Source organism: Heterodontus francisci, chromosome 19 (genome assembly GCF_036365525.1).
Source record: "Heterodontus francisci isolate sHetFra1 chromosome 19, sHetFra1.hap1, whole genome shotgun sequence".
Lineage (NCBI taxonomy): Eukaryota > Metazoa > Chordata > Chondrichthyes > Heterodontiformes > Heterodontidae > Heterodontus > Heterodontus francisci.
The window spans coordinates 74273187-74301181 of record NC_090389.1 but is presented as its reverse complement, the minus strand read 5'-3'; the positions used below and the strand labels follow the sequence as shown (position 1 = coordinate 74301181).

The following is a 27995-nucleotide window of genomic DNA, read 5'->3' as shown; positions in this document are numbered from 1 at the left end:
GTGGAATAGCGTGGAAGCTGAGCAGGAGGGAGAGACGGCAAGGGAGTGTGCGGGAAGGACATGGTTAACGGCACGTCTATCTGGTGGATTTTTCTGTACAAAAAAGGCGAAACAAAACCTTTTGTCAGCCACTAACGGATTGTTGAGTGCCGTCCGTTTTACTTGTGGATTATAAAAGACAAACATTTTTTTCTGAAATAAAATAAAAACCTGATCGGTGTCGCTTTGATGTGGTAGCGCGGACCGCAGATATGGCGCTTGTTGGTCTTCCGAAAATTTTTTGCATGGTATCGAAATTTCTTTTTAAAAAAAAATGAATGCGTGTTTGCACTTTTAAAACATGTATATTGTGTCGGAGTAGTGTCGAGAAGTTAACTTATAAGCGCGGCGAAATGTTTTTATTTCTAGGCAAGATGGCGCCGGCAGGCGCCCCACCTCGGGTGGAGCTTTCGGGAGGGAGCCCGAGTCCCCTCGCCTTTGGCGGTGTTTTTGTCTGGTCTGTAGCTTTTCTCCGTGATGGATTCTTTTGGTCGATGACCTTTTTTTTTAAAAGGGTCGAATACCAGTGGGGACTTTATTGGGCTGGGTGCGGGGGAGGGAGTTGGAAGAGAGAAGATTCTAGAATCGTCATGTCCGCTTGGAATGGTGCTCTCGTTCATTCACGGAGTGATCTAATCGCTGACCAACACCCAACCTAGGCTGGTGGCTTCCTCTCCAAAGCAACCTTTTGCTCTCAGTGTGCCGCTTCCGTGATTGATTTTTTTTTTTGCATACTGAAAATCCACTGGGTTTTGCACCTATCTTGAATCGTGTTTGGCATATATTTTAATGTTCCTTCTGTTTATGGACGTATTGCACAATGTTAAGGACAGGACATTTAGGGGTAGCATGTATATAAAAGATGATTACACGTAGGCAGCGTCCATTGATGATTCTTGGATTAAAGTGATGAGTTAAGACTTGCACTTTGTCACCCTCAAGCCTTTTCAGTGTTAGCTTTGTGTTTTCCTATAGAAGGGATAATGTTAGTTCCTACTAACTTGCCCCATTCTTGCCATTGAAGAGAGCAGAAATTTTCCAAGATTAAGCAACTCTGACAACTTGTTATAATTAGCATGTAAATGATAGTTATAGGATCTCAGGTTTGGCACTGGATTGAACTACAAGAATGCAGTCCAAGGGTTCCGAAGAAGGGTCACTGACCCGAAACGTTAACTCTGCTTCTCTTTCCACTGATGCTGCCAAACCTGCTGAGTGATTCCAGCATTTCTTGTTTTTGTTTCAGATTTCCAGCATCCGCAGTATTTTGCTTTTATATTAATGCAGTCCGATAGTTGGAAACAAAAGTTATTTTGCAAAACTAGCTCTGCCAAGAAACAGCTAGTTATGACCTCTGCGTTCGAGGTCAACAATTTTGGTTACCAGATTATTGTTGAGCTAATAATTGCAGCTGTGGATACTGGAATCTAATAAAAACACAATGCGGGAAATACTCGGCAGGTCTGGCAGCATCTCTGGTCACAGAAACAGTTAACATTTCAGGTCTTCCGTTGTAAATTATTCCTCTAGGAAAACTGTAACCTTGGTTGGCTGAGTTGCCAGACCACATTCCTGATACGAGTGTTCTGATGGAAGGTCACAGAGCTGAAACGTTAATTGTGTTTCTCTTTCTTCAGATGCTGCAAGGCCTGCTGTGTATTTCCAGCATTTTCTGTTTTTGTCTAGGTAACTTTTGAGCCCTTATCTGGGTGTGAAGAACTGTGGATCTTATGGTAGTTACACCCCTATTGAGGAAAGGGTTTGGTCCTTTATAATATTTCACATTAAATACTTTAGTTGAACTGCAAGCCTGACTGAAGATATCCTGTTTCCTCAACTCCAGCTGCAAATATAATGTCCAGACTGCAATTTGATTGTTACAGGCTCTTGCATTGGAAGAGAAAGACTTGTTTGATGTTTTAATGGTTAAACCCTCGAATGAGCTGTTGGTCCAGTCCGTGAGAGAAATGGATGTTCACTTATGAAGGCCTGCATATAGGCCCATTTCTCTCTCTAGAATGGCATAAAACTTGTCTCCACCAATGTAGTTGCTGGGTGGCAGCAGCAGACACGGAGGGGGAATTTGCTGTTGCGATCGACTCACTGCTGTTCCCTGCAAACTTAAGACCCCAATGCATAGGTGTGTAATTCCATTTCCGGTAATCATTAGCTCTGTGAGTACTGGGAAATAAGACTGTTCCATGTAGTAAAAAGTTAGGCCCTGTGATGCTACAGCAGTTGGTATCAAAAACACAGACAGTCTTTCACCACATGCATCTTGCAATTCATCTGACCCAATGACTAATACTACAAACCTTATGAAATTCTCTTAAAATATAACTTCACTGCAATAACACCGGTCAGAGCTGAGGCAGAATATTAAAAAGCTGATTGTCATGGTGCAGTCTTTATTTTGCATTAAAAACAAAGCCATATATAGATTCTAGCTAATACTAAATATCCACATTTTTGAAAAACATCCTTACTTGTCCCATGTACAGCTGTTTTTACACACCAAACCTTTGTCCATAAGGTACTGAAGGTGAATATCTGCCATTGGTGCTTGCTATTCAAATACCTTTATGCCTCTGTTCAGTTAGCACTTCCTCATAAGAACAAGGAGTAGGCAATTCAGCCCCTCGAGCCTGCTCAGCCATTCAATACGATCATGGCTGATCTCATCTTGGCCTCAACTCCACTTTCCTGCCCGTTCTCCATAACCCTTCAACCCATTTCTAATTTAAAAATCTGTATCTCAAATTTACCCATTGTGGCTGACCCCTAACCAATAGTGAGACTAAATGAGAAAATAAAATTACCCTCTTACCACTCCCTGATGATGCAATGTGTTTTGCATAGGGGAAAACTGTTCCCACTCTTGAAAGGATCGAGAACAAGGGCGCAGATTTAAAGTGATAGGCAAAAGAAGCAAAAGCAACATGAAGAACAACCTCTTCACACAGCGAGTGGTTAGGATCTGGAATGCACTGCCTGAGTGGTGGAGGTAGGTTCAATGGAGACATTCAAAAGGGAATTAGACTGTTATCTGAAAATGAAGAATGTGCAGGGTTACGGGGAGAACGCAGAGGAGTAGCATTAGGTGAATTACTCATTTGGAAAGACAGTACAGACATGATGGATTGAATGGCCTCCTGCGCTGTAATAATTCTGTGATTAAATGTATAAAGCTAGTTGAGAAATTGGCTTCATTGACTAACTAAAGTGACATCCATTATCTGTAAAATTTAAATGCTAAGATTGTCTCTTTTCCCTTATAGGTGCATCATACAACAAGAAATAGGAAAATGATCCACTCTTGGGGGTCTGGAAATGCAGATTGTTACCTGTTCTTTGTGCATCTATCTGAATTCAGCAACCCCTCCCACCTCCAATTCCCATCTGTAGAAAAAATAGTTCTGTGCTGTCTGTCCAAAACTTGATTGCAACTGTTAATGACACTGGGTCCAAAGATACACTGTGCTATGGCTGCAGGATACAGTGCTACCAGTTTTGCCAGCTTTACATAGTCAAGCTTTTCATGATAGTGGAGCATAATGGCTGGGAGACTTAACTCGACAATACTGCCATGGCAACTAGGCTTTACAGTTGTGGTTGAGTCACAGAAGACTGCCCAAACATGAATAGACATGGCAGGCAGATCTTTCCACTGCTACGGTTTGCATTACAAACATTATTTGCTGTAAAAGTACTCATTACCCGTGATAATATACAACAACTAGGCAAAGAAATCACAGGGAGTAAAAAGGTACAGCACATTATAGCTATTGCAATAAACTATAGAATTTACGCAGTTCCAGATGCAAGATCAGGATCAGTTTACACCAACTAGCCGTGGACTTAAATTCTTGCCAGCAAGTGTCCCCTATCAGCATTCCAAGGGCACATACTGCCACAAAAGTGGAAGCATGCAAGTAGTTTTTCATTATTCAGTAATAAAACTCCTGCTTGCAACAAAGACTGACTTTGCAATCCAAACTTTAAAAAGGCTACTTTATCACTCTCCCCTACCCATTTGACACCACACAAATTCTGACCGAGAGGTAGGAAGATGATTTGGTCATCAGCTATCACGGATACCACAAACATAACACTAGCAGTGTAGCTTGGATTGATATTCAACAATTTTTATTCCTTTAGCTGGGAGAAGCTATTTAACTCACCATTTTACTCACTTAAAATGGGATTAACTAATTTATATTGGCTGCAGAGACAGAGTTGGGTTCTGCAGGCAAGCTCCTAAAATGGGGCACGACTTGGGTCCTATGAAATTCCCAATTTAAAACAGTATTTAATCAGGCAAAGGGTACTACTGCTGCAAACCAACTATTAGTTCACTAGACTGAACAAGTTAACCAAGCCAGAAAGTTCTGGAAATACTCAGCAGGTCTGGCAGCATCTGTGGAGAGAGAAGCAAAGTTTACATTTCAGGTCAGTGAACTTTCATCAGAACTCCACAGATGCTGCCAGACCTGCTGAGTATTTCCAGCACGTTTTGATTTTATTTCAGATTTCCAGCATCTGCAGTATTTTGCTTTTATTATTAAGTTAACCAAGCCAATTGATTTCAGTGGCAAGAGATTGTCATGTTGTAAAAACTTACCAACTGAAATTAATCAGTTTGATTTAGTTGTTGATGCCTTGGTTCAGTGGTAGCACTCTCAACTCTGTTAAAAGATTGTTGGTTCAAGCCTCAGAACAAAGATTTCAGCACATAATCTAGGTCAACTGTTCAGTGCAGTGCTCAGGGAATATTTTGGCTGAAATGTTAAACCTCCATTCTCTCGGGTGGGCAATATTTGAAAAGATGGTGAGTAATGATTTCCTGGCCACTATTCATCCTTCAGACAGCACCAAAAATATTTGGACATTTATCTTGTTGCTGTTTGTAGAATTTTACAAATTGGCTGTTGCATTTGCCTACAAGAGTGACTATTTAATTGGGTGTAAGGCTCTCTGGTCATCCAGAGGATGATTGGTGCTATTTGAGTGCAAGTTTAATTTGTTTTCACATTGGAAAGGAGGTTGATTGGCTAAAACGTTGGCCTCTGCAAAATTTTCCAGGAAATGATCATATAGAGCATCCATAATACATCACTTTATGACTGTATTCATTTCTTTTCCTGCCACTTGTGCTAACTACAAGCAATTGCAATTAGTACTGATCAAATGCATTGCCCAATGTAGAACTTAGCCATTCACACCCAAGAAGATCCCATATCTGTTATGTGATCTTGAGTGCCAGTTGGGATTCCAAATTGTTTCGAAGTATTTAAATTATTATACTTTACCAGTCTCACAATTACAAGAATCCTGCATTAACAGTAGCTATCTAACCCCAATGGATTGTAGCACTGCTGTTTGGAGCAGTGCAGGAGGGAAGTTGGTCTAAAATGTCAGGAACTGGCACAGTTGATCCAAGTTCTGTTTCAATGACTTGTAAGATGTTGACTTTTGTGGGTGGGGAAACAGGAAGCAAAGAAAAATCAAATTGGAATATGCATATGTGTAAGACAGGATATAATATGGCATTACCCTCATAAACTGAATCTCGAGACTATCTGTTCACAGAAAAGAGTACCAGCACCAATGGGACCAGTATGAATCAGATCCTTCAAGTGAAAGTAGAAATATTGTTTGGGGGCGGGGCAGGAAAGGAGAGATAATAAAAGCAATCAACAGGTAGCATAGCAGACAGGTGGAAAAATCTTCCCCAGAGTAAAGTACAGGTTAATGAAGCAACACTACTCAGAAACAGACTTTAATTTGTAACAATAGCTCTTCAAATATATACACTTTCAAAGAATATAAATCCAATACAAAGTCCTATTAATGAGCTTTAAGTATCAACTACTGAACTTAACTCTAATATGGGTTTCTGATGCACTGAGATTGCTCAGTTCCTGGCCACCATCATCAGATAAGGGAAGATCTCATGACAGAATTTATGCAGTTTATAAGAGGCACCTAACCAGAATGACACAGCTACCAGCCAATTTGTGGTATAACTACCAGAGTGTATAGCCATTAGACAATAAACACTGCATTCCTTGCTTGCTTGCCCGCCCAGAGAAATAGAATTTGAATTCGGTGCCCATATTTTGGGAGAAACACATCCTTTTGGGTCATTTTATGCCATTCATCTCTTCTCATACATCCTTCGGCCACTAACCATAACGCATCCAGTTCCAGCGTGAAGGGATCAGGGCTACTAATCATGTATCCAGAATGGTTAGAAAGCTTAGGCAATCTGCTGTCATTGACTGTGTTGATAAAAGATAATTCCAGTCATTGGTCCATTTCCTTTCCATCACTTACAACTGTGATGGCTTGGTCCCATGTGGCATCCCGTCTAGATGTCTTGTCAAGGACTGATGGCATACCCAAACAGAGCAACTCATTGTTGTTAAGTTCAATGGTTAAAATGCAAACACAACAGTAATAAAAATAATGAAAAACCAGAATTAAAATTGTATGACAGCATGAATTTGATTTATCCATTTACCAAGCAGCCATCCAGTGCACATCATACAGTATATTTTAGTTCATTATTGCCTCCAACAGTTAACTCTTCTGTAGAAACCAATATTGGTTGCTTGTGTCACAAGAGCTGAAGACTTCCAGTAACCTGATTGACCAACTTCTCCTCACCCATGATTGCCAGGACTGTGCGAGATCCAGCTACAATCTGATTAATTGAGAAAACCAGAAGTTATTCTTCATAGACACAGGTACATACCAATGGTGTTGAAAATACTTCTTAGCAATTTTCTCCCTTCCCAAATTCCAGTGCCCTTAACAACCCTCTGGTGCCTCACCAGATTGGCCATGATTGACATGTATGCCCAGACAATATAATTCAGGCTTTTCTACTGGGAGGGGAAAAGGTATCACAATTCTGGACTTTCCCTGACAACTACACAAGCAAACTTAAGCCAAAGTTGTGGGATAGCCAAAAGGAATCCTGGCTGAATTCCCCTCACTAACTCAATGGCACTTACACCATATGTAACCACCACCCTAGTTGAAATCAGTTACCTCAGTCGAAGACTGGCAATCAAATCTGGAATTTTATTGGGGTCTGTATGTCTGTCTTTACTTTTCAGAGATCAGTCAGTGGGTAAATGCAATATGTGATGCAGTACTGAGTTACACTGATCAGGAAAGTCCCAGATTTATACTGAAGTAGTTGATCTTAGTTGAGGCAGCCCTGCACTTAGTTTCCAATATCCCTGAGTTTTGGAGGGACTAAAAAGCCAGACATTCCACCCGATTGCTGTTTAGTGATGACCTCTGGATGCTGTATATTTAGACAGAAGCTGGGCTTTGGTGTACCCTATGGTTAAGCTGATGGCCCACATTCACTGTCAAAGCTCATACATCTAGAATGGCCACTTGGGTGACATGGAGAGCGACTAGCACATGTGGAACCATCTCGCAGTATGAATTTGCACCTTCAGAACAACAGTACATTAAGAAACTTATGTGCATGACCCTAAACTTAATATTTATGGCTCAAAATTGAAAGAAAGTTTATAATCCTCTGAAGGAAACAATACTGTTTACCTGGGTCTTTCCTGCATCCTCTACCAGATAGTTTGGCAGCTTCAGTCGGCAAGCCTGTTCTTGTAACTCTAAGATATGTCCCGTGCTCTGCCCCTTCAATACAATCTTCTTACCTCTGGAAAAACAGATTTTCAACAAACTTATATAAAGGAGCGAAAAGGTAAGAATCACTCAGCAGGGAAGGAAGAATAAACATTGTCCAGATGCAATGATAGTCACTTTCACACTTTTGCTCCTCCTATTTTCAGTGGGAGAAAGTAATACAAAAGGAAACACCTCATCTGCTGTCATTTTACCCTGTTCTCTTTATTTTATACGTGCAGTTTATTAATTAATTGCAGCAAAACAAAATGCATATTCTGGTTTATATAGGCATATATAAGAGTAAACATCACTTCAGAGCACAGAGTAGTGAATAAAAGGTCCTGTTTTGTCTAAGGCCCCAGAATGCTGTACAATGTTTAACACTGTACTCTCATTGTCTCTATTTTATATTGAGCAGCTAGGAAATAAAGCAGCCCAGCAGATGTAGAATTTGTGCTGTTTCAATCTTACTTTTGTTTTCTTCAGATCCAGGACATTTCTCAAAATGTGAGGATTTTGTATTATCTTGTCAGTCAAAAGCAGCATTTATTTAATTACTGGAAAAATCCAACAGTAACAATTGGGGTAAAAATCCTCTTTCAAATGAAAAACAGAAGACTCAAATCTCTATAAATTAACAACCCACCGGCGAAATTTCAGAAACACGTGGTTTAGATGTGTATAATTTCTGGGAATGCAATTTTATTAGGTCTCTGATTATGGAGAAAAAGAGATATCCTGCTTTTCGTTGAGGGATTCTCCCCCTCCTTTTAAACATCACTTGGATTGCTAGAAAGCAAGCTATATTCATGTGGTGGATGATGTGATATCAACATGTTGCAATGTTAGTAAATCAGATTTCCTTCCTTGTAAGCAAAGAAAATTACAACACATCAATAACATCTCTTCAGTTTGAGACTGTAACAAAGCACTGAAATCTAGCTAGGATTGATCTCAAAGTAACAAGTTGGGCAGGGGAAAAACGACTGCTTCTCTCCAGACTGCAAGTAGCAGCAGCTGTAGTGTTACTGAGCATACTGCACAGTTGTTAGCTCATAGTCCCTGGAAATCAATCATGGTAGTGCAGAATTTAGTAAACATCTCAAAATGGCCACAAAAACAAGCTTATGCTATAATATGAACTTAATAAAAATTTGTATACAATATAGTATGGAGATCTGACTGTTTAGTCAGGTTCCCATCAACATTTGAGGCTGATGTCTGCCATTTGCCCTGCCTATCCTGGGTACTACAAAATTTGGTTTCCATTATTTCGAAGCACCCTCTAGTGACAAATAAGGAATATGTTAATAGTGGAGGAGCTCTCCATTTGGATTTACTGTAAACTAGGCCAATATAATTAATGAGAACAGAAAGTGCTGGAAATACTCAGTAGGTTTCGCAGCATCTGTGTAGAGAGAAACAGAGTTAACGTTTCAGGTCTGCGACCCTTCATCAGAACTGACAGAAGTTAGAAGTGTAACAGTCTTTGAACAAGTGAAGGGGGCGGGGGGAAGAAGAACAAGGAGGAAAGTCTGTGATAGGATGGAGCAGGGAGATTAGATGACAGATGTCATGGAACTGAATGCAAATGGAGTGCTAAACAGTTAACACAAAGCATGAGTCCAGAGACTGCTAATGCCAGACCCACTGAGTATTTCCAGCACTTTCTGATCTCATTTCAGAGTTTCAGCATCTGCAATATTTTCCTTTTATTGCAATATAAATAATATTTTGTGCATCCAAAACTGCCAGTGTACATTTAATTTTACAGAGATTTTGTTCTTTTCATCCTGATTCAGATCCTCCAGAACTTGGTAGCATAATTTTAGTTAACCATTCATCAAAACAACTAAAGTTAACTATTCTTCATATTTTTCTCTTCCCTATATTATACACAATGAGTGATTTCCATATACATGTTCAAATAATATCCCTCTATGACACAGGCTCATATTCGTCGTCAGCACTACTCACCCATCGTTGTCCCACGTTCTCAACATCTGTCGCCAGCTGTCTGACTCCTCCAACATCATCTGATACAAGCCCACAGCAGCATGGGCCACCTGTGCTGCAACCTGCAGAATTATACACACCTTTAGAGAACTGCTTCAATGAGACTTCCTGGCCAAGACTGAAAGCAAGCCGAGAACCCTAACAAATAAATTAACTACCTTACAAGAAAAAAAGCTTAGATTTTTTAAACTACTCTTCCCTCTCCCCGCTCCCACATCATTTCTCAGAGCCCTGATTCATGACACTAGTTGTCCTTCAGGAGTTATTATTTTAAATCATTCTCCAGGATGGGCATGTCACTTCAAGGCCAACATTTAGTGCCCAATCCCCAATTGCCTTGAGAAGGCTGGTGGTGGGTGCACCTGAACTGCCACAATCCATGTGGCAAAGGTACTCTCACAATGGTGTTAGGTACGGAGTTCCGGGATTTTGATCCAGTGACAATAAAGGAACGGCGCGAGATGTCCAATTATTTATTTGTGTGCTGAAATAGCGTTAACAGACCGTGAAGATTATTACAACAAGTCCGATCACAACTTCATCTGATGTCTACAATATGCATTTTCAACACCAGTCCCTGGATAGCAATTAGGAGCAGAAACCTAACGGATTTCCTCCCTCCTTAGGATTGCTAAGGATTATTGTATCCTACCAGATATCATTGTGGCAGTACCATCATTACAAGCACTGTAGCAGTTCAGGGCAAGAAGTGCAGCATTTCCCAAATCCAGAGAATAAATAAAAATAAATCCAACTGTTAGCTAACCTCAGAGCAGAGATGCTCTTGATCTATATTCCTCATCAGCAGAATGGACAGTCTAAATCATCCAAGGAGTTTTAAAAACAGTTGCCGAAGTCCAAAGCATGAACCCATGGCCAAACACTTGCCACAAACTATTACTGTGTAATGCATACTTTCTCAAGGAGGTAAGCTCTTTATCTCAGCAATGTGGTCATAAGATGCACTTTGGTCAAGTCCCCAAACACTGTGATGATAAAAGGTCACTGACCTGAAACATTAACTCTGCTTCTCTCTCTACAGATGCTGCCAGACCTGCAGAGTATTTCCATCATTTTTTGGTTTTATCCCAAATACTGTGATCTGAATAGGTCATTTCACAAAGCTCCATAATTCATTCATTTCTAACACAACGCTAACAGTGTCACTTCATACACAGGAGTTAAACCATTCATCTTATAGTTACAACTGCTGCATCTGAACAGCCGCTGGGTTAAAGGAGTGGATTGTGCCTTACTTCTATACAGTATTTAACATAGCTACTCACAGTAATCATAAGATCATAAGAAGTAGGAGCAGGAGTAGGCCGTCCGGCCCCTCGAGCCTGCTCCGCCATTCAATAAGATCATGGCTGATCTTTTCGTGGACTCAGATCCACTTACCCGCGTTCTCACCGTATCCCTTAATTCCTTTATTATTCAAAAAGATATCTACCTTAGCTTTAAAAACGTTTACTGAAGAAGCGTCAACTACTTCACTGGGCAAGGAATTCCATAGATTAACAACCCTTTGGGTGAAGAAGTTCCTTCTTAATTCAGTCCTAAATCTGCTCCCTCTAATCTTCAGGCTATGCCCTCTTGTCCTAGCTTCACCTGCCAGTGGAAACATACTCTCCACTTGTATCTTATCTATTCCCTTCATGATTTTATATGTTTCTATAAGATCCCCCCTCATTCTTCTGAATTCCAATGAATATAATCCCAATCTACTCAGTCTCTCCTCATAAACCAACCCCCTCAACTCCGGAATCAACCTAGTGAACTTCCTCTGCACCCTCTCCAGTGCCAGTACATCCTTTCTCAAGTAAGGAGACCAAAACTGCACACAGTACTCCAGGTGCGCCTCACCAATACCTTATACAGCTGCAACATAACCTCTCTGCTTTTAAACTCAATCCCTTTAGCAATGAAGGACAAAATTCCATTTGCCTTCCTAATTACTTGCTGTACCTGCAGACCAACCTTCTGCGATTCATGCACAAGGACACCCAGGTCCCTCTGCATAGCAGCATGCTGCAACTTTTTACCATTCAAGTAATAATCCTTTTTACTGTTACTCCTACCGAAATGAATGACTTCACATTTATTAACATTATATTCCATCTGCCAGTCCTTTGCCCACTCACTCAATGTATCTATGTTCCTCTGCAAAGTTTCACAGTCATCTGCACACTTTGCTCTGCCACTCATCTTAGTGTCATCTGCAAATTTTGACACCCTACAAGTGGTCCCCAACTCCAAATCATCTATATAAATTGTAAATAATTGCGGACCCAACAACGATCCCTGAGGCACACCACTAGTGACTGATTGCCAACCAGAATAGCACTCATTTATTCCCCACTCTCTGCTTCCTGTCAGTCAACCAATCCTCTATCCATGTTAATACTTTACCCCTAACGCCATGCATCCTTATTTTATATAGCAGCCTCTTCTGCGGCACCTTGTCGAAGGCTTTTTGGAAATCTAGGTACACCACATCCACTGGGTCCCCATTGTCCACCTTGCTCGTAATGTCATCATAGAATTCCAAAAGATTTGTCAAGCATGACCTGCCCTTCATGAACCCATGCTGCGTCTGCCCAACGGGACAATTTCTATCAAGATGCCCTGCTATTTCTTCCTTGATAATAGACTCGAGCATCTTCCCCACTACAGAGGTTAAGCTAACCGGTCTATAATTCCCCATACTTTGTCTACCTCCCTTTTTAAACAGTGGGATCACATCTGCTGTTTTCCAATCTGCTGGGACTATCCCAGAGTCCAGTGAATTTTGGAAAATTATCGCCAGTGCACCTGCTATCTCTCCCGCCATCTCTTTTAGTACCCTAGGATGCATTCCATGAGGGCCAGGAGACTTATCAATCCTTAGCTCCATTAGCTTGCCCAACACTACCTCTTCCGTAATAATGATTGTTTCCAGGTCCTCACCTACGTTCGTCTCTTTGTCAATTACTGGCATGTTATTAATGTCCTCCACTGTGAAGACCGATACAAAATACCTGTTCAATGCCTCGGCCATTTCATCATATCCCATAACTAAATTCCCCTTCTCATCCTCTAAAGGACCAACGTTTACTTTAGCCACTCTTTTTCGTTCTATATATTTATAGAAACTTTTGCTATCAGTCTTTATATTCTGTGCTAGTTTTTTCTCATGTTCTATCTTACTTTTCTTTATAGCTCTTTTTGTGGCTTTCTGTTGACCTTTAAAGTTTTCCCAATCTTCTAGTTTCATGCTGTTTTTGGCCACTTTGTATGCCTTCTCTTTCAATTTGACAGCCTCCCTTATTTCCTTAGACACCCATGGCAGATTACCCCTTTTCTTCCAGTCCTTCCTTTTCACTGGAATATACTTTTGCTGAGCACTTTGAAAAATTGCTTTGAAAGTCCTCCACTGCTCGTCAACTGTCCCACCATAAAATCTTTGTTTCCAGTCTACTTTAGCCAAGTCCTCCCTCATTCTATTGTAGTCCCCCTTGTTCAAGCGCAGGACCCTGGTATTGGATTTTATCTTCACACTCTCCATCTGTATTCTAAATTCAACCATACTGTGATCACTCCTTCCAAGAGGATCCCTAACTATGAGGTCATTAATTATTCCTGTCTCATTACACAGGACTAGATCTAGGATAGCTCCCTCCCTCGTCGGTTCCATTACATACTGTTCAAGAAAACTATCACGGATACACTCAAAGAACTCCTCCTCAAGGCTACCCTGACTGAGCTGGTTCGACCAATCTATATGTAGATTAAAATCCCCCATGATAATTGCCGTACCATTTATACAGGCATTAGTTATTTCTTTGTTTATTGCCCGCCCCAATGTGATGTTATTAATTGGTGGCCTATAGACTACGCCTATCAATGACTTTTTCTTCTTAGAGTTTCTAATTTCCACCCAAATGGATTCAACCTCATTCTCCATAGAACCTATATCATCTCTCAGCACCGCCCTGATGTCGTCCTTGAATATCAGAGCTACACCACCTCCCTTACCTTCCTGTCTGTTAAAATTCTTATTAAAATCTAAATCCAATTCCATATATTTAAAAATCTTTCGGCGTGTAATAACCAAGCAGGTAATGATTTTGCTGTGGAATTTTCTACTTAAATTTTGTACCATTTATTTCCAATCCCATCTTTTACAATTTGTCAAAAATAAGCAAATTATACATTCCCCACCATTTCAAGTTAATTAATCTATATTTCTTTCAAAAAGAGCATAAAAGTAAATGATTTAAAAATTGAGACATCGGACATCAGCTTCATCCATCTAAACCTTAATTATATTCACCCTTTGGGAGTTTAGAATTTTTTAAAAATAGAATTTAAATGTATTTAAAGTAACTTTTTATTAAATGGATGGATCACACATGTCATTTTGAATGTTGAGGTAGTACATCTAGCACACACACCCCTGCAGCATTGCTGTACATTGTAGCTACACCCTCTCTATTTTAGTTAAAATGGAGCAAAAACCATTTGGTGACATAAAACGCCAGAAAGACCAAGCAGAATATCTTGGAGGTGGTGTCCCAGGGAGGAAGTCTGTCTTGTGCATTCCTGCACACCTATTGGCCAGTTTGAGTGGAATAGCAGGTCATCTTTCCAACTTGACAAAGGGCTACAAATTATGACTAAGGGTCTCAACCAAAACATTAATATATCATCTCTTTTTAGATGCTTCCATATTTCAGCATTGAATTTTTTTTCTTTGCATCTTTGATAGCATCCAGAGGGTAAAGCTAATGGAGAAAACAAAGAAATGGGAGCAGAGAGATAAAAAGCAATACATTTAAGGGTTTTTTTTTTAAGCCTTTTAAAGGGTTGTTCCATTTTTCAATTGGAAAAAGTATCTATTTTCATATTCACATGGTGATCTGGGATCAGAAATTAAGTATCACAGTCAATAACCCAAACAGTAAAAGGGGTATTAAATTTGAATCAGAATACCAGCTTATGAAATAAAATTGTTTTAAAAAAAAAAAATTTCAACCAGAGTGTAATTCTGCTAACCTCTAATGGCTACCATTTTGCCAGAGAGCGGATAAGGAAACTCCATCTGCAGCCAGACCCCCATTCCCTAGGCAATACATGTGGCAGATACAATGGATTAAGTATCACATTTGTCACTTTGATTCCCAGGTGAGCAAAATCTAGTATCGATTCCCAAGATGTCCTCTCTAGGAATAAGGGCATTTTAAATTTACATTCAAATTTTTATTTTAATATCTACCTCTTTTAAGATTTTCAATTACAGAACATTAATCAAGGGTTTATTTTAGTGTGGTCCATGCCTTTCCTTTGGGAAGAGACAGTCAAGAACTCTGTACCTTTCCGATTCCCATGGTCAATTCCATGTTCACAACAAACACCATCTTATATGCATAGGTCACAGATTCACCAACATCAAATCCAGAAAACATCTAAAAATTAAAATGCGAAAAAATTAAAATTGCTAACCTTAGCTTTCATTTTCCACATGCAGCAGAGTATCACAATTAGACCTGGTCAACAATTTGAACTGGAAGGATATTTGGTTTATAACAATGTTTTTAATATGCAGTCATATTCAGGGTTTTGAGGGTTAATTGGCAAAGATACAGTAACCCCCACCTTGTTATTATAACAGAGGGATAGTCTGGTGCTGTTTGAATAGGGGACCTGCTTTCTCATAAAATTAGCCAGTTACTGAAGCTGTTATCCTTAAAGATGTGGGGTAATAGCTAAATCACTACTACATCTCTGGTCGACATTTACACACAGCATGGTGGAGTAGCTTGGTCTCACATCCAGGAGACTCGTAGGCAGATGATTGGTAGCTCGCTGGTTGGTCCTGAGACCCAGAGAGCTTGACTTTGTGTCCAAAAAGGGAACAAAAAAATGAAAAGAAATACATGTTCTAGGTCATGTTAATAAAATCTACTGAGAGAAAAAAGGCAAGGATTCAGAAGAAATATTCAATAGCAAACTTTGATTCAAGTGAGTGAAAAGAGTTGGCCAAAAGGAAGTGCTACTTAGCCTACTAACTAGGACAGTGTGGCATGTTTTATTATTTTCCTTGTTACCAGGAAGGACTGAAATTAAGTTGAAGAAAGATTGGACTTGCTGTATTGGCTACTCTGTACATTCACTTGCTGACTGCAAAATAAAATTATTCGTATCTTAAGTGTTAAATCAGTGTGTTTTTCAAAAGACTGGAAAAGTACACGTGAGGCCACATGCAGGGGGTCACAATATCCAGTTCATAGAACAAAGGGATTTCACAGTTATCCCCTCAGATCCCACTGTCATGGAACTGTTTGGGGGCAAGAAATATTAGGTTCACTTGCAGGAGAGACCAATGTCACTGAACCTGACAGAATATCTAGAGCTCAGATCCAAATTTGTAACAGCAAGTCAGACTTTTTTTTTTGTCTTAATAGGCTCTGTATTGTGTGTTGCAATTGGGGTGGGACAGGGAGCAGGAATAAAATAAAGACTAAACAGAAAAACCGAGATTCATACTCAATCTCTAACAAGTCACCAGAAGGAGACTTCAAATGGTGGAAGCGGGTGTGAATGAATTAGAAAATGGTATTTGAAAAGTCATGGAAAACACTGATTGAAGTCCCAGAAGGCTATGGCACACATGAAAAAAAATCCAAAACATATATTACAGTAGAAAGTGCCTAGGTAAAACAGTCTGTGCTGAAATGTAATATATGTAGCAACAGAACATTCTCCAGATCACACATTTACACAGGCAGGATGGATGTTCTCAGAACCCCCCTATGGTTAGAATACTTCAGTGTTACCAAACGAGAAACCCAACAGTTAATATTTCGGCATCTCATGACAAGGAGGATAACGACATAGAATTACAAAAAAAAAAATCTCACACGTTAAACAGGAGTATCAATGGAACCAAATACAATTCTCGTTTTTAATGGGATCTCAGGATTTAGAACATAAGAATGATTCCATCACCAAAGGCCCCTTCGATTTTCAATAGTTCACTTAAATAAATTATGAAAGGTTTCATTAAAAGTTGCTAAAATACAAAGCTTTTAATTGGGAATCATTGTCCCTCGTGTTTTCTGTTCCCTAGACCCTCAGTGCTCCATATAATTCCCATAAGGACAATTACACTATGACAATGCCTCCCAATTTAGCAGTTGAATTAAATTTGGTCCCATTAAACTTTCTGTCCATTTGCATCTTTAAAACCAAACATCCTCTTCTAAACTTGGACCCTAATTTAAACCTGTCTCTTTTAGGATTGGTACTTGTTGCATGACATGACTGCTTCAATTCCTGAATTTTTTTACCTTCACGCCTCAGGAATTCCCTACAATATGACAGCATGAACAGTGTTTCACACTATCTGAAAGCTGGTGTGATTGCTGCCCCTTGCTTTAGTTCCCCCACCAGCACACAGGGCTGAGGCTAAAGCACGCTGTTTCTAAGAAACCCACGACTGTAAAATCGGACACAGGATGGGTGGAGTGTTGAAAAATAACATTCATGCTGAGAATGGCTCAAGTTAACAAAATATGCCAACGCTCACCAATCAGTGTCTTAGATGGAAAGAAAAGTTCAGCATTTGTTTAAAAAATAAATTTATATGTTGTTTAAAATGGATCACATTCTTAGCTCTAATGTGTTGCTGTACAGACATATCTCCAGTCACTGCTTTTTGTGTAAAACATCATAAATATGGTCCTTACTTCAAGTTCACTGAAGTAAAACAGAGCAGCAGAATCACTGGACTGATTCCCAGTTTTAATCAGAGCCTGTGAGCAGAAAGAGAGAAGACACATTAGCTATTATGCAGCAAAGTGAAGTCTCAGCATCACAAACACAATGAGCACAACAGTTTCATGGTGGGTTTAAGTTATATAAAGAATCACTTTGATCAAGAGTAAATATGAAATGCGTTAGAAATACAAGGAACTCTCTGCATGAGTGAATTTCCTCCAAAACTATCAAACCAATTTAGCAGGACACTAAACAATGGCATACCACTTCTGCTCAGAAGGGAGGGAAGGAAATCAATTAAAACATATTTATTGGACAAAAGACCTGTCATTTACATAGCACCTTATCATACCTTAGGGCAACCCAAAGTGCTTCACAGTAAAGTAGAGTCAATGTTATTAATAGGGCAGCCTGACTGCACAGTTCCACCAAGAGGAAATCAGATGAATGACCAGTTAATCTGTAGTGTTGGTTTGAGGAAGGAATGTTGGCCAGATCACTGGGAGAAACTTAATTGTCGCTCTTTGATTAGAGCCATGGGATTTTTACACCCACTTGATCTGACAGACGGTGCTTTGATTTAATGCTGAGATGGCACTCCCAACATGCTGAGCTTCCTTAATGCTGCATTGGTATGTCAATCTAGATAACGTGCTTAAATCAGGGAGTGCATTTGAAGACAAAATTTCTTACAAAAGGCAAGAATGCAAAATAGCACTAAGTTGAAACTTATAAACCCTCTCACAGAAATCCCAGATCAGAAAGAACCAAGACAACAGTTCTCATCCCATTCAACTATCAGAAAAATGACGACTTTGCATGATGACTTCACACCATCTTTCTGCTCCTCCAGCCAACACAACAATGGTGTTTCCTTGCGTTCCTTCTCCTATGTCTTTCTCCAGCCACCACATTCTCGGTGATAAGACTTCACAGATGCTGTTAGTATAACTTTTTGATTGGCTAACTCTAACAAGAGCTGAGATTAATGCAAGGTGAACATTTTCACTCACCCCAGGGTATAACCTTTCTCTTCCATTTTGTCAAACAATCCAGGTGAGAATAGATGGAGAGTCTAGAACCAGGGGACACAGTCTCAGAATAAGGGGCAGGCCATTTAGGACTGAGATGAGGAGGAATTTCTTCACTCAGAGGGTGGTGAATCTTTGGAATTCTCTGCCCCAGAGGGCTGTGGAGGCTCAGTCATTAAGAATGTTCAAGACTGAGATCAATAGATTTCTACATATTAAAAACATCAAAAGATACAGAGATAGTGCAGGAAAATTGTGTTTAAGTAGATCAGCCATGATCTCATTGAATGGCGGAGCCGGATCGAAGGGATGAATGGCCAACTCCTGCTCCTATTTTTTATGTTCTTCCATAGATAAATACTCACTTAACTGCAGGACACTAAATCCAGATCAAGTACAAAATCTTACTGATCACGTAAAAAAAACAAAATCTCTGATCATGTTATATAGAGTGGATAACCAAAATGTTAAACTGGTACGGTTACTTCAGGTATCGGCAGCCATGCTGTCCGTTTTCGCCAGTCCCTCGAAACAAAGATGACGTCCGCCAGGGTTCATGATTTATGTGTCCTCAGGTGACTCAGCAGGCCAATCCTGGAACCACAAATCTTCGCACAGAGAGGCCAAATGTTGCCCTGAGGGAGGGGGGTTCTCGAGCCAGGGTCCTGCTCTCTGTCCTTCCACTTCGAACGCTTCTTCGCAGGTGAGTTTATGTAGTCAGTTTCCGACTGTGTTGTGGCTTGTTGGGTGAGGCATTGCCACATGGCACGGTTATCAGCAAGTTCCTCCAATGCACCAATGTCAATCTGTCCCCTTTTCAATGAGGCCTTCACAGCGCCCTTAGAATGTTTTCTCTGTCCTCCTTGTGATTGGGTGTCATCCTTAAGTTGTGAAAAGAGGATATTCTTTGGACGCCGATTATTTGGCATGCGGATGCAATGTCCAGACCAGTGCAGCTGATTTTGCATGATCACGATTGCGATGCTGATGGAATTGGCTTCAGTGAGATTGCTGGGGTTTGTTCACCCATCTTCCCACGTGACTTCGAGTATCCTGTGGAGACACTGCTGTCACCATTATGTTGAATGCTGTCGCCAAACTCAAAAAATAGGTGGCCATCAAAACAAGATCATCCCAAAAGAAATCTATAACACAAACTGAAAATTGCGAATGAAAGACGACAGCAGACAAAACAGTGCGATTACGGGCGTTTTACATCAGGACACTGAATATGAAAGGGAGGCAATAGTGAACTTGTACAAGACATTGGTTAGGATACAGTTGGAATAGCAAAAATATTCTGGACATTTCAGGATAAGATGGGAATTAGAACCCTGAAAAAGAGTGAAATAAGGTTTACTAGAAAGAAAGGCTTATGGTTTTAGTCTTCTATCTTAACAATAACTTGTCTTTATATTGTGCTTTTAACACAATAAAACATCCCAAAGCACTACACAGGAGCATTATAAAGCAAAATTTAACACCAAGTCACACAAGGAGCTATTGGGGCAGATGAACAAAAGCTTGATGACAAAAATGTGAAACTTTTCACTGACATAGTGAAGTCTAAGAGGAATCTAAAAGAAGTTTGTGAGGATAAATAATGAAAGATAGTTTCCACTGATTGGCAAAGCAGGAACAAGGAACATAGACTCAGGATTGTCACATTATGAACAAGGAGGGAAGTCTGAGGAAACCTTTTGACACAATGCATTAGCACAAGCAGAGCTGAGGCAAACACATCATCATTTAAAAGTAAATTGAATAAGTATTTGAAAAGGAAGAACGTAGGAGGATAAATAAAAGGGCTGGGGAGAGGGATTGCAGTAGAAGGTCTAATTGAAGAGCTAGCAGAATAGGGTGAATGGCCTTTTCCTCAGCTGTAAATTCTATAAATCATTTCACTTACCTCCTTGGCTTTTTCTTCGGAGATGCCCAACTCCATCAGTTGCTGCAGAAACGCTGGATTTACTTCCTTTGTCTCTGCCATCTCAGATCCTGGAACTTCAGGGGAAGAAAAACAGACCATATGAAAGATATTGCACCCACAATACAGAACAATTTCCTTATAATTCAGGTTGCTGTTGGTTCCGATTACTCCCTCAGCTTATAAACTGCAATACATCACTTCAAATTAACATACGTCATATTTAAAATAAACTAACTTCTTCTCTGAAGAAAAAGCCAGAGAGCGAGCAAACCTGAGGGTAAATCGCGCCGGAGACCAACAGATAAAAGCAGCAAGTGACAAGTCAGAGCGAGCGAGCCCGAGAGTAAACAGTGCTAGAGACCAACAGGTAAAAGCAGCAGCAGGGTGGGGGGGGTCAGAGACAGCGAGTACCGAGAACAAATCAATGAAAAAAAAATCAAGGAGTGATGTCACAGTCCAGCAGGAAGATAATTGGTTGTTCAGAGTGACCGAAGTGAGCAGCACATAGCTGAAGGAAATCGGGACAGAGTTGAACGAGCATGAGCAACAAGGAGCAAGGTTAAAAAAAAATTTAAAGTGTTGTCAGCACAAAGGAGGGTGCTGATTAGTGGGCTTTTTAAAAAAATACGAGCCTTTCATACGTCTTTAATTTATTTCTGTTTAGTTTAATAAATAGAGGCATGGCAGGGATCATCCGTCCTGTGGAATGCACATCCTGTAACATGTGGCAACTCCAGGACACTACTTATGTCCTGGACAACTGCAGGTGCAGGAAGCATCGTCAGCTGGAGCAGCTCATAAGCAGCAGCTGGTGTCACTACAGGGCATCAGAGAGGCTGAGAGCGATGTGGATAGCGTTTCTGGATGTGGTCACCCCATCAGCTTAAGGATGTGCAGGCAAAGAGGGAATGGGTGACTACCAGGCAGTGCACGAGTCCCCTGAGTGCATCTTGCTCAGCCATCAGTATTCTGTTTCTCTGGGGAGTGCAGGCAGAGCCAAGTCCATGACACCATGCCTGGCTCAGCTGTACAGGGGCTCAGGAGGAAGACTAAGAAAGCAATAGTGTTAGGAGATTCTATATTTAAGGAAACAGACAAGTGCTTCCGTGGCCACAGACATAAATGCAGGATAGTGTGCCAGGGTCAAAGATTTCACTGAGCTGCTGCACAGCACTTTGTCGGTGGGGGAGGCATGGAGGGTGAACAGCCAGAGATCGTGGTCCATATTGGTACCATCGACATAGGTAGAAAGAGGGATGACATCCTGCAGGCAGATTTTAGGGAAGCTAGGAAAGAAACTAGCAAGCAAGACTTCAAAGGTAGTAATGTCTGATAACTCCCTGTGTAATGTGCTAGTGAGTATAGAAATAGGAGAATAGCGAAGTTGAACGCACGGCTGGAGATATGGTGCAGGAGGGAGGGCTTTAATTTCCTGGAACATTGGCATTGGTTCTGGGGGAGATGGGACCAGTACAGGCCAGACAGATTGCACCTGAACAGAGCCAAGACCAAGATCTTTGCGGGGCAGTTTGCGAGTGCTACTGTGAAGGGTTTAAGTTAACAGGGGGTTGAGAACCAGCAGGTAATATGAGAGTAGCAAAACAAGGTGCACAAAGAACTGGAAGAGACAAATAGAACTAGAACAAGAAATAGTAAGATATTAGGTAGAGTCAGAGTAAGAGGGAAGCAATAAGGTCTAAATTGGGTTTACCGTGCATATGTTTGAATGCATGGAGTATAAGTAAGGTTGGTGAGCTGTAGGTGCAGGTAGCCATATGGGAATATGATGTGATGATAACAGAGACCTGGCTCAAAAAAGGACATGGCTGGGTACTAAATATTCCTGTATACAAGGTGTTCAGGAAATGTAGGAAAGAAAGAAAGAAGGAGTATTGATTATGAATAATATTACATTGCTGGCAAAAGAGGATGTCGTAGAGGGGTCAAAGACAGAATCCATTTTGTTAGAGATAAGAAACAATAGAATCACAGAATTGTTACAGGTACCATTACATTTATTATGATCGCCTGGTTCATGGTTTGTATTAACATTTTAGAGGTCACTTTTAGTTTTGGGAAATTAAATGTGTAGTTGTAAGAATTTCAAATGGTTGCAGAACACCCAAGACAAAGTTCAAATATCTCTCCATGAGTACTTACAGAAACAGAGTTAGAGTGGTGAGAGCCATAAAACCACAGGTGGCCTCATTTAGTTGGGCAGATGAAACCAGAAAGTGCAGAAGAGTTTGTTCTGTCATTGTTAGCAATATCAATGTTTCATGTGTGTATCAGGAATCAAAGAGATGTAGAGTTGGAAATAATTAGTTTAAATTGCTATCTGGGACATCCCACGTGTACCACTTTGCTATGGAGATAGATGATGCAGGGGGTGCCTGGGTTTTTGATCTGTGTGCTTGCAGACACGGTCAATCAGTTGGCTTTAAATAAGCAGTTGGGTTCAAGAGTAAAGAGGCCATCGGGAACCAGGAAAGTTTCTGTTTTGAGCAAGGGCCGCGCTCAAGCTGAGAAGTCCAGATCTGGGAGATGATACCTCAGAAGATAACTAAGGAATTACAGAAATAGAAGGGAATTCCTAGGGTGGCACAGTGGCGCAGTGGTTAGCACCGCAGCCTCACAGCTCCAGGGACCCGGGTTCGATTCCTGGTACTGCCTGTGTGGAGTTTGCAAGTTCCCCCTGTGTCTGCGTGGGTTTTCTCCGGGTGCTCCGGTTTCCTCCCACAAGCCAAAAGACTTGCAGGTTGATAGGTAAATTGGCCATTATAAATTGTCACTGGTATAGGTAGGTGGTAGGGAAATATAGGGACAGGTGGGGATGTTTGGTAGGAATATGGGATTAGTGTAGGATTAGTATAAATGGGTGGTTGATGTTCGGCACAGACTCGGTGGGCCGAAGGGCCTGTTTCAGTGCTGTATCTCTAATCTAATCTAAAGCTGTGGTATACTTTGGATTGGTCCCAAGAAAAATGAACAAGCTACCAAGATCCTTTAACGTATAGGGAAAATTCTTGGGGTGGAAGTAACAGTCAAATGGGAGTGTTTTGTTGAAATTTAAGAGTTTGAAGCATATGTCTTCATGTTCTGTTAAGATTTTAAGTTTAAAATATAATTGTTTCCAAATTATAGTAAGTTAGTAGTGTTTTGCTTTGTTTAACTCTGTAAAGTTTTTTTGTTTAAAACGTGAAATCTTGTGGCGTAATTATTTCAGTAATAACTGGGAATTCGTCTTTCTCTCTTTAAAAGTTAATGGTCCCCAACGGGACTATAACACACTACTGGATGTATTCTATAGGTCACCAACTAGTGGAACAAATTTGCAAGGAAAATTACAGAGACATACAAGAATTATGGAGTAGTTATAATGGGAGACTTTAATTATCCAAATATAGACTAGGAGAGTAATAGTGTAAAGGGGCAGAGAGGGGGAAGAGCTTATGAAGTGTGTTCAGGAGAATTTTCTCCACTAGTATGTTTCCAGTGCAATGAGGAAGGAGGCATTGCTGGGTCTGGGTCTGGTTCTGGGGAATGAGGGGAGTCAAGTGGATCAAGTGTCAATAGGGAAACATTTAGGGGACAGTGATCAAACTATTATCAGGTTTAGGTTAGCTATGGAAAATAGCAAGGAGCAATCCAGGGTAAAAATAATTAATTGGGGAAAGGCCAATTTCAATGGGGTGAGAATGGATCTGACCCAGGTAAACTGGAATCAAAGATTGGCAGGCAAAACTGCAAGTGAACAATGGGCTGCCTTTAAAGAGGAAATAGTTTGGTTAAATCAAGGTACATTTCTACAAGGGGGGAAAAGGTAGGACAAACAAAGCCACAACTCTCTAGATGACAAAAGTGATAGAGAGTACAATGAAACAGAAAAAGGAGGCATATGACAGATGTCAGGTTGATAATTACAAGTAAGAACCAGTCTGATTATAGAAAGTTCAGAGGCGAAGTGAAAAAGAAATGAATAGCAAAGAGAGAGTACGAGAAGTGACTGGCAGCAAACATAAAAGGGAATCCAAAAGCCTTCGAAAGGCACATAAGTAGTAAAAAGAGTAGGGCTGAGGGGGACCAAAAAGGGGATTTACACATTGAGGCAGAGGGCATGACTGAGGTACTAAATGAATAATTTGCATCTGTCTTTACCAAGGAAGATGCTGCAAAGTTGTAGTGAAAGATGAGGTAGTTGAGACTCTGGACGGGCTAAAAATTAATAAAGAGAAGGTATTAGATAGGCTGGCTGTACTTAAAGTTGATGTCACCAGGACCAGATCAGATGCATCTAAAGATACTGAGGGAAATAAGTGTGCAAATTGCAGGGACACTGGCCATAATCTTCCAATCCTCCTTAGATACAGAGGACTGGAGAGTTGCAAATGTTACACCCTTGTTCAAAAAAAGGGTGCAAGGATGATCCCAGCAACCACAGATCAGTCAGCTTAACCTCAGTGGCAGGAAAGCTTTTAGAAACAATAATCCAGTACAAAATAAACAGTTATTTGGACAAATGTGGATTAATTAAGGAAAACCAGTATGGATTTGTTAAAGGCAAATCGTGTTTCACTAATTTGACTTGAGTTTTTTGATGAGGCAATGGGTAATGCGATTGCTGTGGTGTACATGGACTTCCAAAAGACATTTGATAAAGTGTCACATAACAGGCTTGTCAGCAAGTTGAAGGCCATTGAATAAAAGCATGCAACATGGATACAAAGTTGGCTGAGTGACAGGAAACAGAGAGTAGTGGTTGAAAGCCACAGTTGAATCTGCCTCCACCATGCTCTCTGGCAGTGCATTCCAGATCCTAACAGCTCGCCGCATAAAATCGTTTTTCCTCACATCACCAGTGGTTCTTTTGCCAATCATTTTACATCGCTGTCTTCTGGTTCTCGATCCTTCCGCCAACAGGAACAATTTATCCCTGTCGACTCTGTCCAGACCTCTCATGATTTTGACCACCTCTACCTTCTCTTTAAGGAATACAGCCCCACCTCGCCAATCTATCCATGTAACTGCAGTTTCTCATCCCTGGAACCATTCTCGTGAATCTTTTCTGCAGCCTTTCCAATGCCTTCACATCCTTCCTAAAGTGCCAGAATTGGACACAATATTCCAGTTGAGGCTGAACCAGTGTTTTATAAAGGTTCCCCCATAACTTCCTTTTGTACTCTGTGCCTCTATTTATAAAGCCCAGGGTCCCATACTAATTAACTGCTTTCTCAAAGTTGCCCTGCCACCTTCAACAATTTATGCAAAAATACCCCAGGTCCCTCTGCTCATGCACCCCCTTTAGAATTGTATCCTTCATTTTGTTTTGCCTTTTCTCGTTCTTCCTGCCAAAATGTATCACTTCACAATTCTCTGCATTCAATTTCATGTGCCACATGTCCGCTCATTCAGCCAGCCTATGTCCTCTTGAAGTCGATCACTATCCTCCTCATGCTTCACAATACTTCCAAGTTTTGTGTTATCTGCAAATTTTGAAACTGTGCCCTGTGTGGTGGAGGCAGATACAATCGTGGCTTTCAAAAGGGAATTGGATAATTATCTGGAGAGAAAAGATTGCAGGGCTACAGGGAAAAGGCAGGGGAACGGAACTAACTATAACTATTCCATAATGCTGTTATTTTTCACAAAGTAGAAGGCAGAACAAGCTGTGGAGCAAGCAAGTCACGGGGAATCTAGGACTGTTGCCAGGTTGAGGTTTCAGCTTGATTTTAACATCGCTATATCAGTGTATTAATAGTGGCGGAGGTTTATACAGTTAATCTGTCATTTTCCTGGCAGCATAAGCTAAACCACTCATGCTAGTGATGCTTTAAATATTACAAATCTATCAAAGACTTTCCTTATAGTGTGATCCTGGGTGGAAAGTTTTATGGCAGGTGTATCTCATTCTTTTCTGACTGCAGTATGAATGTAGATTTTACTTTGGTGGAAAAAGATTCATTAAAATGGCAGTGTGCCCACATTGGGCAGCTTTAAGGAAAGGTCAGTTTCTTCAACAATCTAAAAAATAAATGTTTTAAGACCATAGCAATTTATAGCTGGGGATACCACTGTCATACAAACTTTTGAAATATGACCCTGCATCATAATTTTTGTTCAATGAGAGTGGTTCAATACGATCAAGTGCCCTGCAAAATAAGTTAACATTGTAACACATTAGAAATACATGAGTAACAATGCAGATTGTAGCGAACTGTTGTTCTTTGCTGATGTTGTAACGTATGTACTGCTTCTGAAGAACTGCACATATGCAATGCTATACCATCAATGAGTAGCAGAAATCTTATGGATTAACTGCACCAACTCTTAAAAATATGGAACCAGTCTTTCCCTTTAAAAAAAAATCATGATCTGATTACCCTCTGTATACACTAAGTTTATCCAGTAGTTCTGTCCCATCACTGTTGTGGTCGATACCTAGTTGGGCATTTCTAAATGATAAATAGAAATCATGGGATGATTGCAAGATAGAAGGAGGCCATTCGCCTCGTCGTGTCCATGCCAGCTCTCTACAAAAGCAATTTAGCAAATCCCACTCCCTGCCCTTTCCCCATAAGCCCTGCAACTTTTTTCCCCTCCAGGTGCTTATCCAAATCCCTTTTGAAAGCCATGATGGTATCTGCCTGCACCACACACACAGGCAGATCCTAACCACTTGCTGTCCTCATTTCGCCTTTAGCACTTTTGCCAATCACTTTAAACAGGTGACCAAAAGGCAGATATTTAAGATACTGGAGCTCCCTTTCCCTCCCCCCCCCCCCCCCTCCCCGCAAGTCACATTCCTCCTCCTTATTGTGTCCTACAATACAGTTACTGAACTGAATGAATCAGCAGCAAATAAAACATCAGAACCGAACTCAGGAATCGGATTCAGCAAAAGTGCGGCGACCCAAACGTCTCAGGCAAGTGACTGGAATGAGTGCAGGAAGGTGGGCGACCTCTGACAGGGCGGCTGATCTAGTCCATCCCAGGGGAGAGTGACCGCCCAGTGTCCCCACTGCCTATATATAAAAGCAAAATACTGCGGATGCTGGTAATCTGAAATAAAAACAAGAAATGTTGGAAATACTCAGCAGGTCTGGCAGCATTTGTGAAGAGAGACCCTTCTTCGGAACTGCCCACTGCCTACCCCGGCCTCGGCCTCCGACAGACACCGTTATCAGCAGCAATTGCATTAATTAACTGTTATGGGTCGCCTCACTGTGCCCTCGCTCTGGGAACTGATTAGTATCAATACCTGAAACCTTGCGCATCGATAAAAGGCCCCAAACACAAGAATCTCCGATCAATGATCGATCAATAATCCAGAGGTGCCACAGAAAAAAAAATCAGTTTCCTGCCCGATCCTTTAATCCGTCCGGCGGGGGAACCACCTGCTCCGCTAACTAGTTCCATCCTCGCCTCCTTACCACTTCAAAGGGTTTCCATCCCGTAAATACATAATCAATTAAATATTAATATAAACAATAAGGTTAATGGTTTACTTTGTCAAAGTTATTACCAAAGGGCAAATGTTTAGAAATGTGCAA

At 40.7% G+C, this 27995-nt stretch overlaps 1 protein-coding gene and 1 long non-coding RNA gene across 2 annotated transcripts; one reads left to right on the top strand and one right to left on the bottom strand.

Annotated features, from left to right (window-relative positions):
* The first annotated feature begins 8 nt into the window (after positions 1 to 8).
* On the top strand, positions 9 to 9631 carry LOC137380202 (uncharacterized). Its single transcript, XR_010976993.1, has 3 exons — positions 9 to 287; positions 2899 to 3043; positions 3318 to 9631. It is a non-coding gene; the product is annotated as an uncharacterized lncRNA (long non-coding RNA).
* si:dkey-19e4.5 (UBA_like_SF and PTH2 domain-containing protein) lies at positions 6522 to 27837 on the bottom strand. The gene is made up of 7 exons (XM_068051988.1): positions 27704 to 27837; positions 20425 to 20519; positions 17454 to 17519; positions 15078 to 15170; positions 9685 to 9785; positions 7624 to 7738; positions 6522 to 6745 (listed from the first exon to the last, which is right to left on the bottom strand). The coding sequence occupies exons 1-7, from the start codon at positions 27717 to 27719 to the stop codon at positions 6659 to 6661; spliced, it is 573 nt and encodes a 190-aa protein (XP_067908089.1). The 5' UTR covers positions 27720 to 27837; the 3' UTR covers positions 6522 to 6658.
* Positions 27838 to 27995: the final 158 nt, after the last annotated feature.

What these genes read in the sequence shown, in the direction of transcription:
- si:dkey-19e4.5 (XM_068051988.1), bottom strand. An exon ending in TTTACTTCAGTGAACTTGAA is followed by an intron (nt 15,171 to 17,453) that starts GTAAGGACCATA and finishes TTTAATTTTTAG; the next exon opens with ATGTTTTCTGGATTTGATGT. An exon ending in TGACCATGGGAATCGGAAAG is followed by an intron (nt 9,786 to 15,077) that starts GTACAGAGTTCT and finishes ATAATTCTGCAG; the next exon opens with GTTGCAGCACAGGTGGCCCA.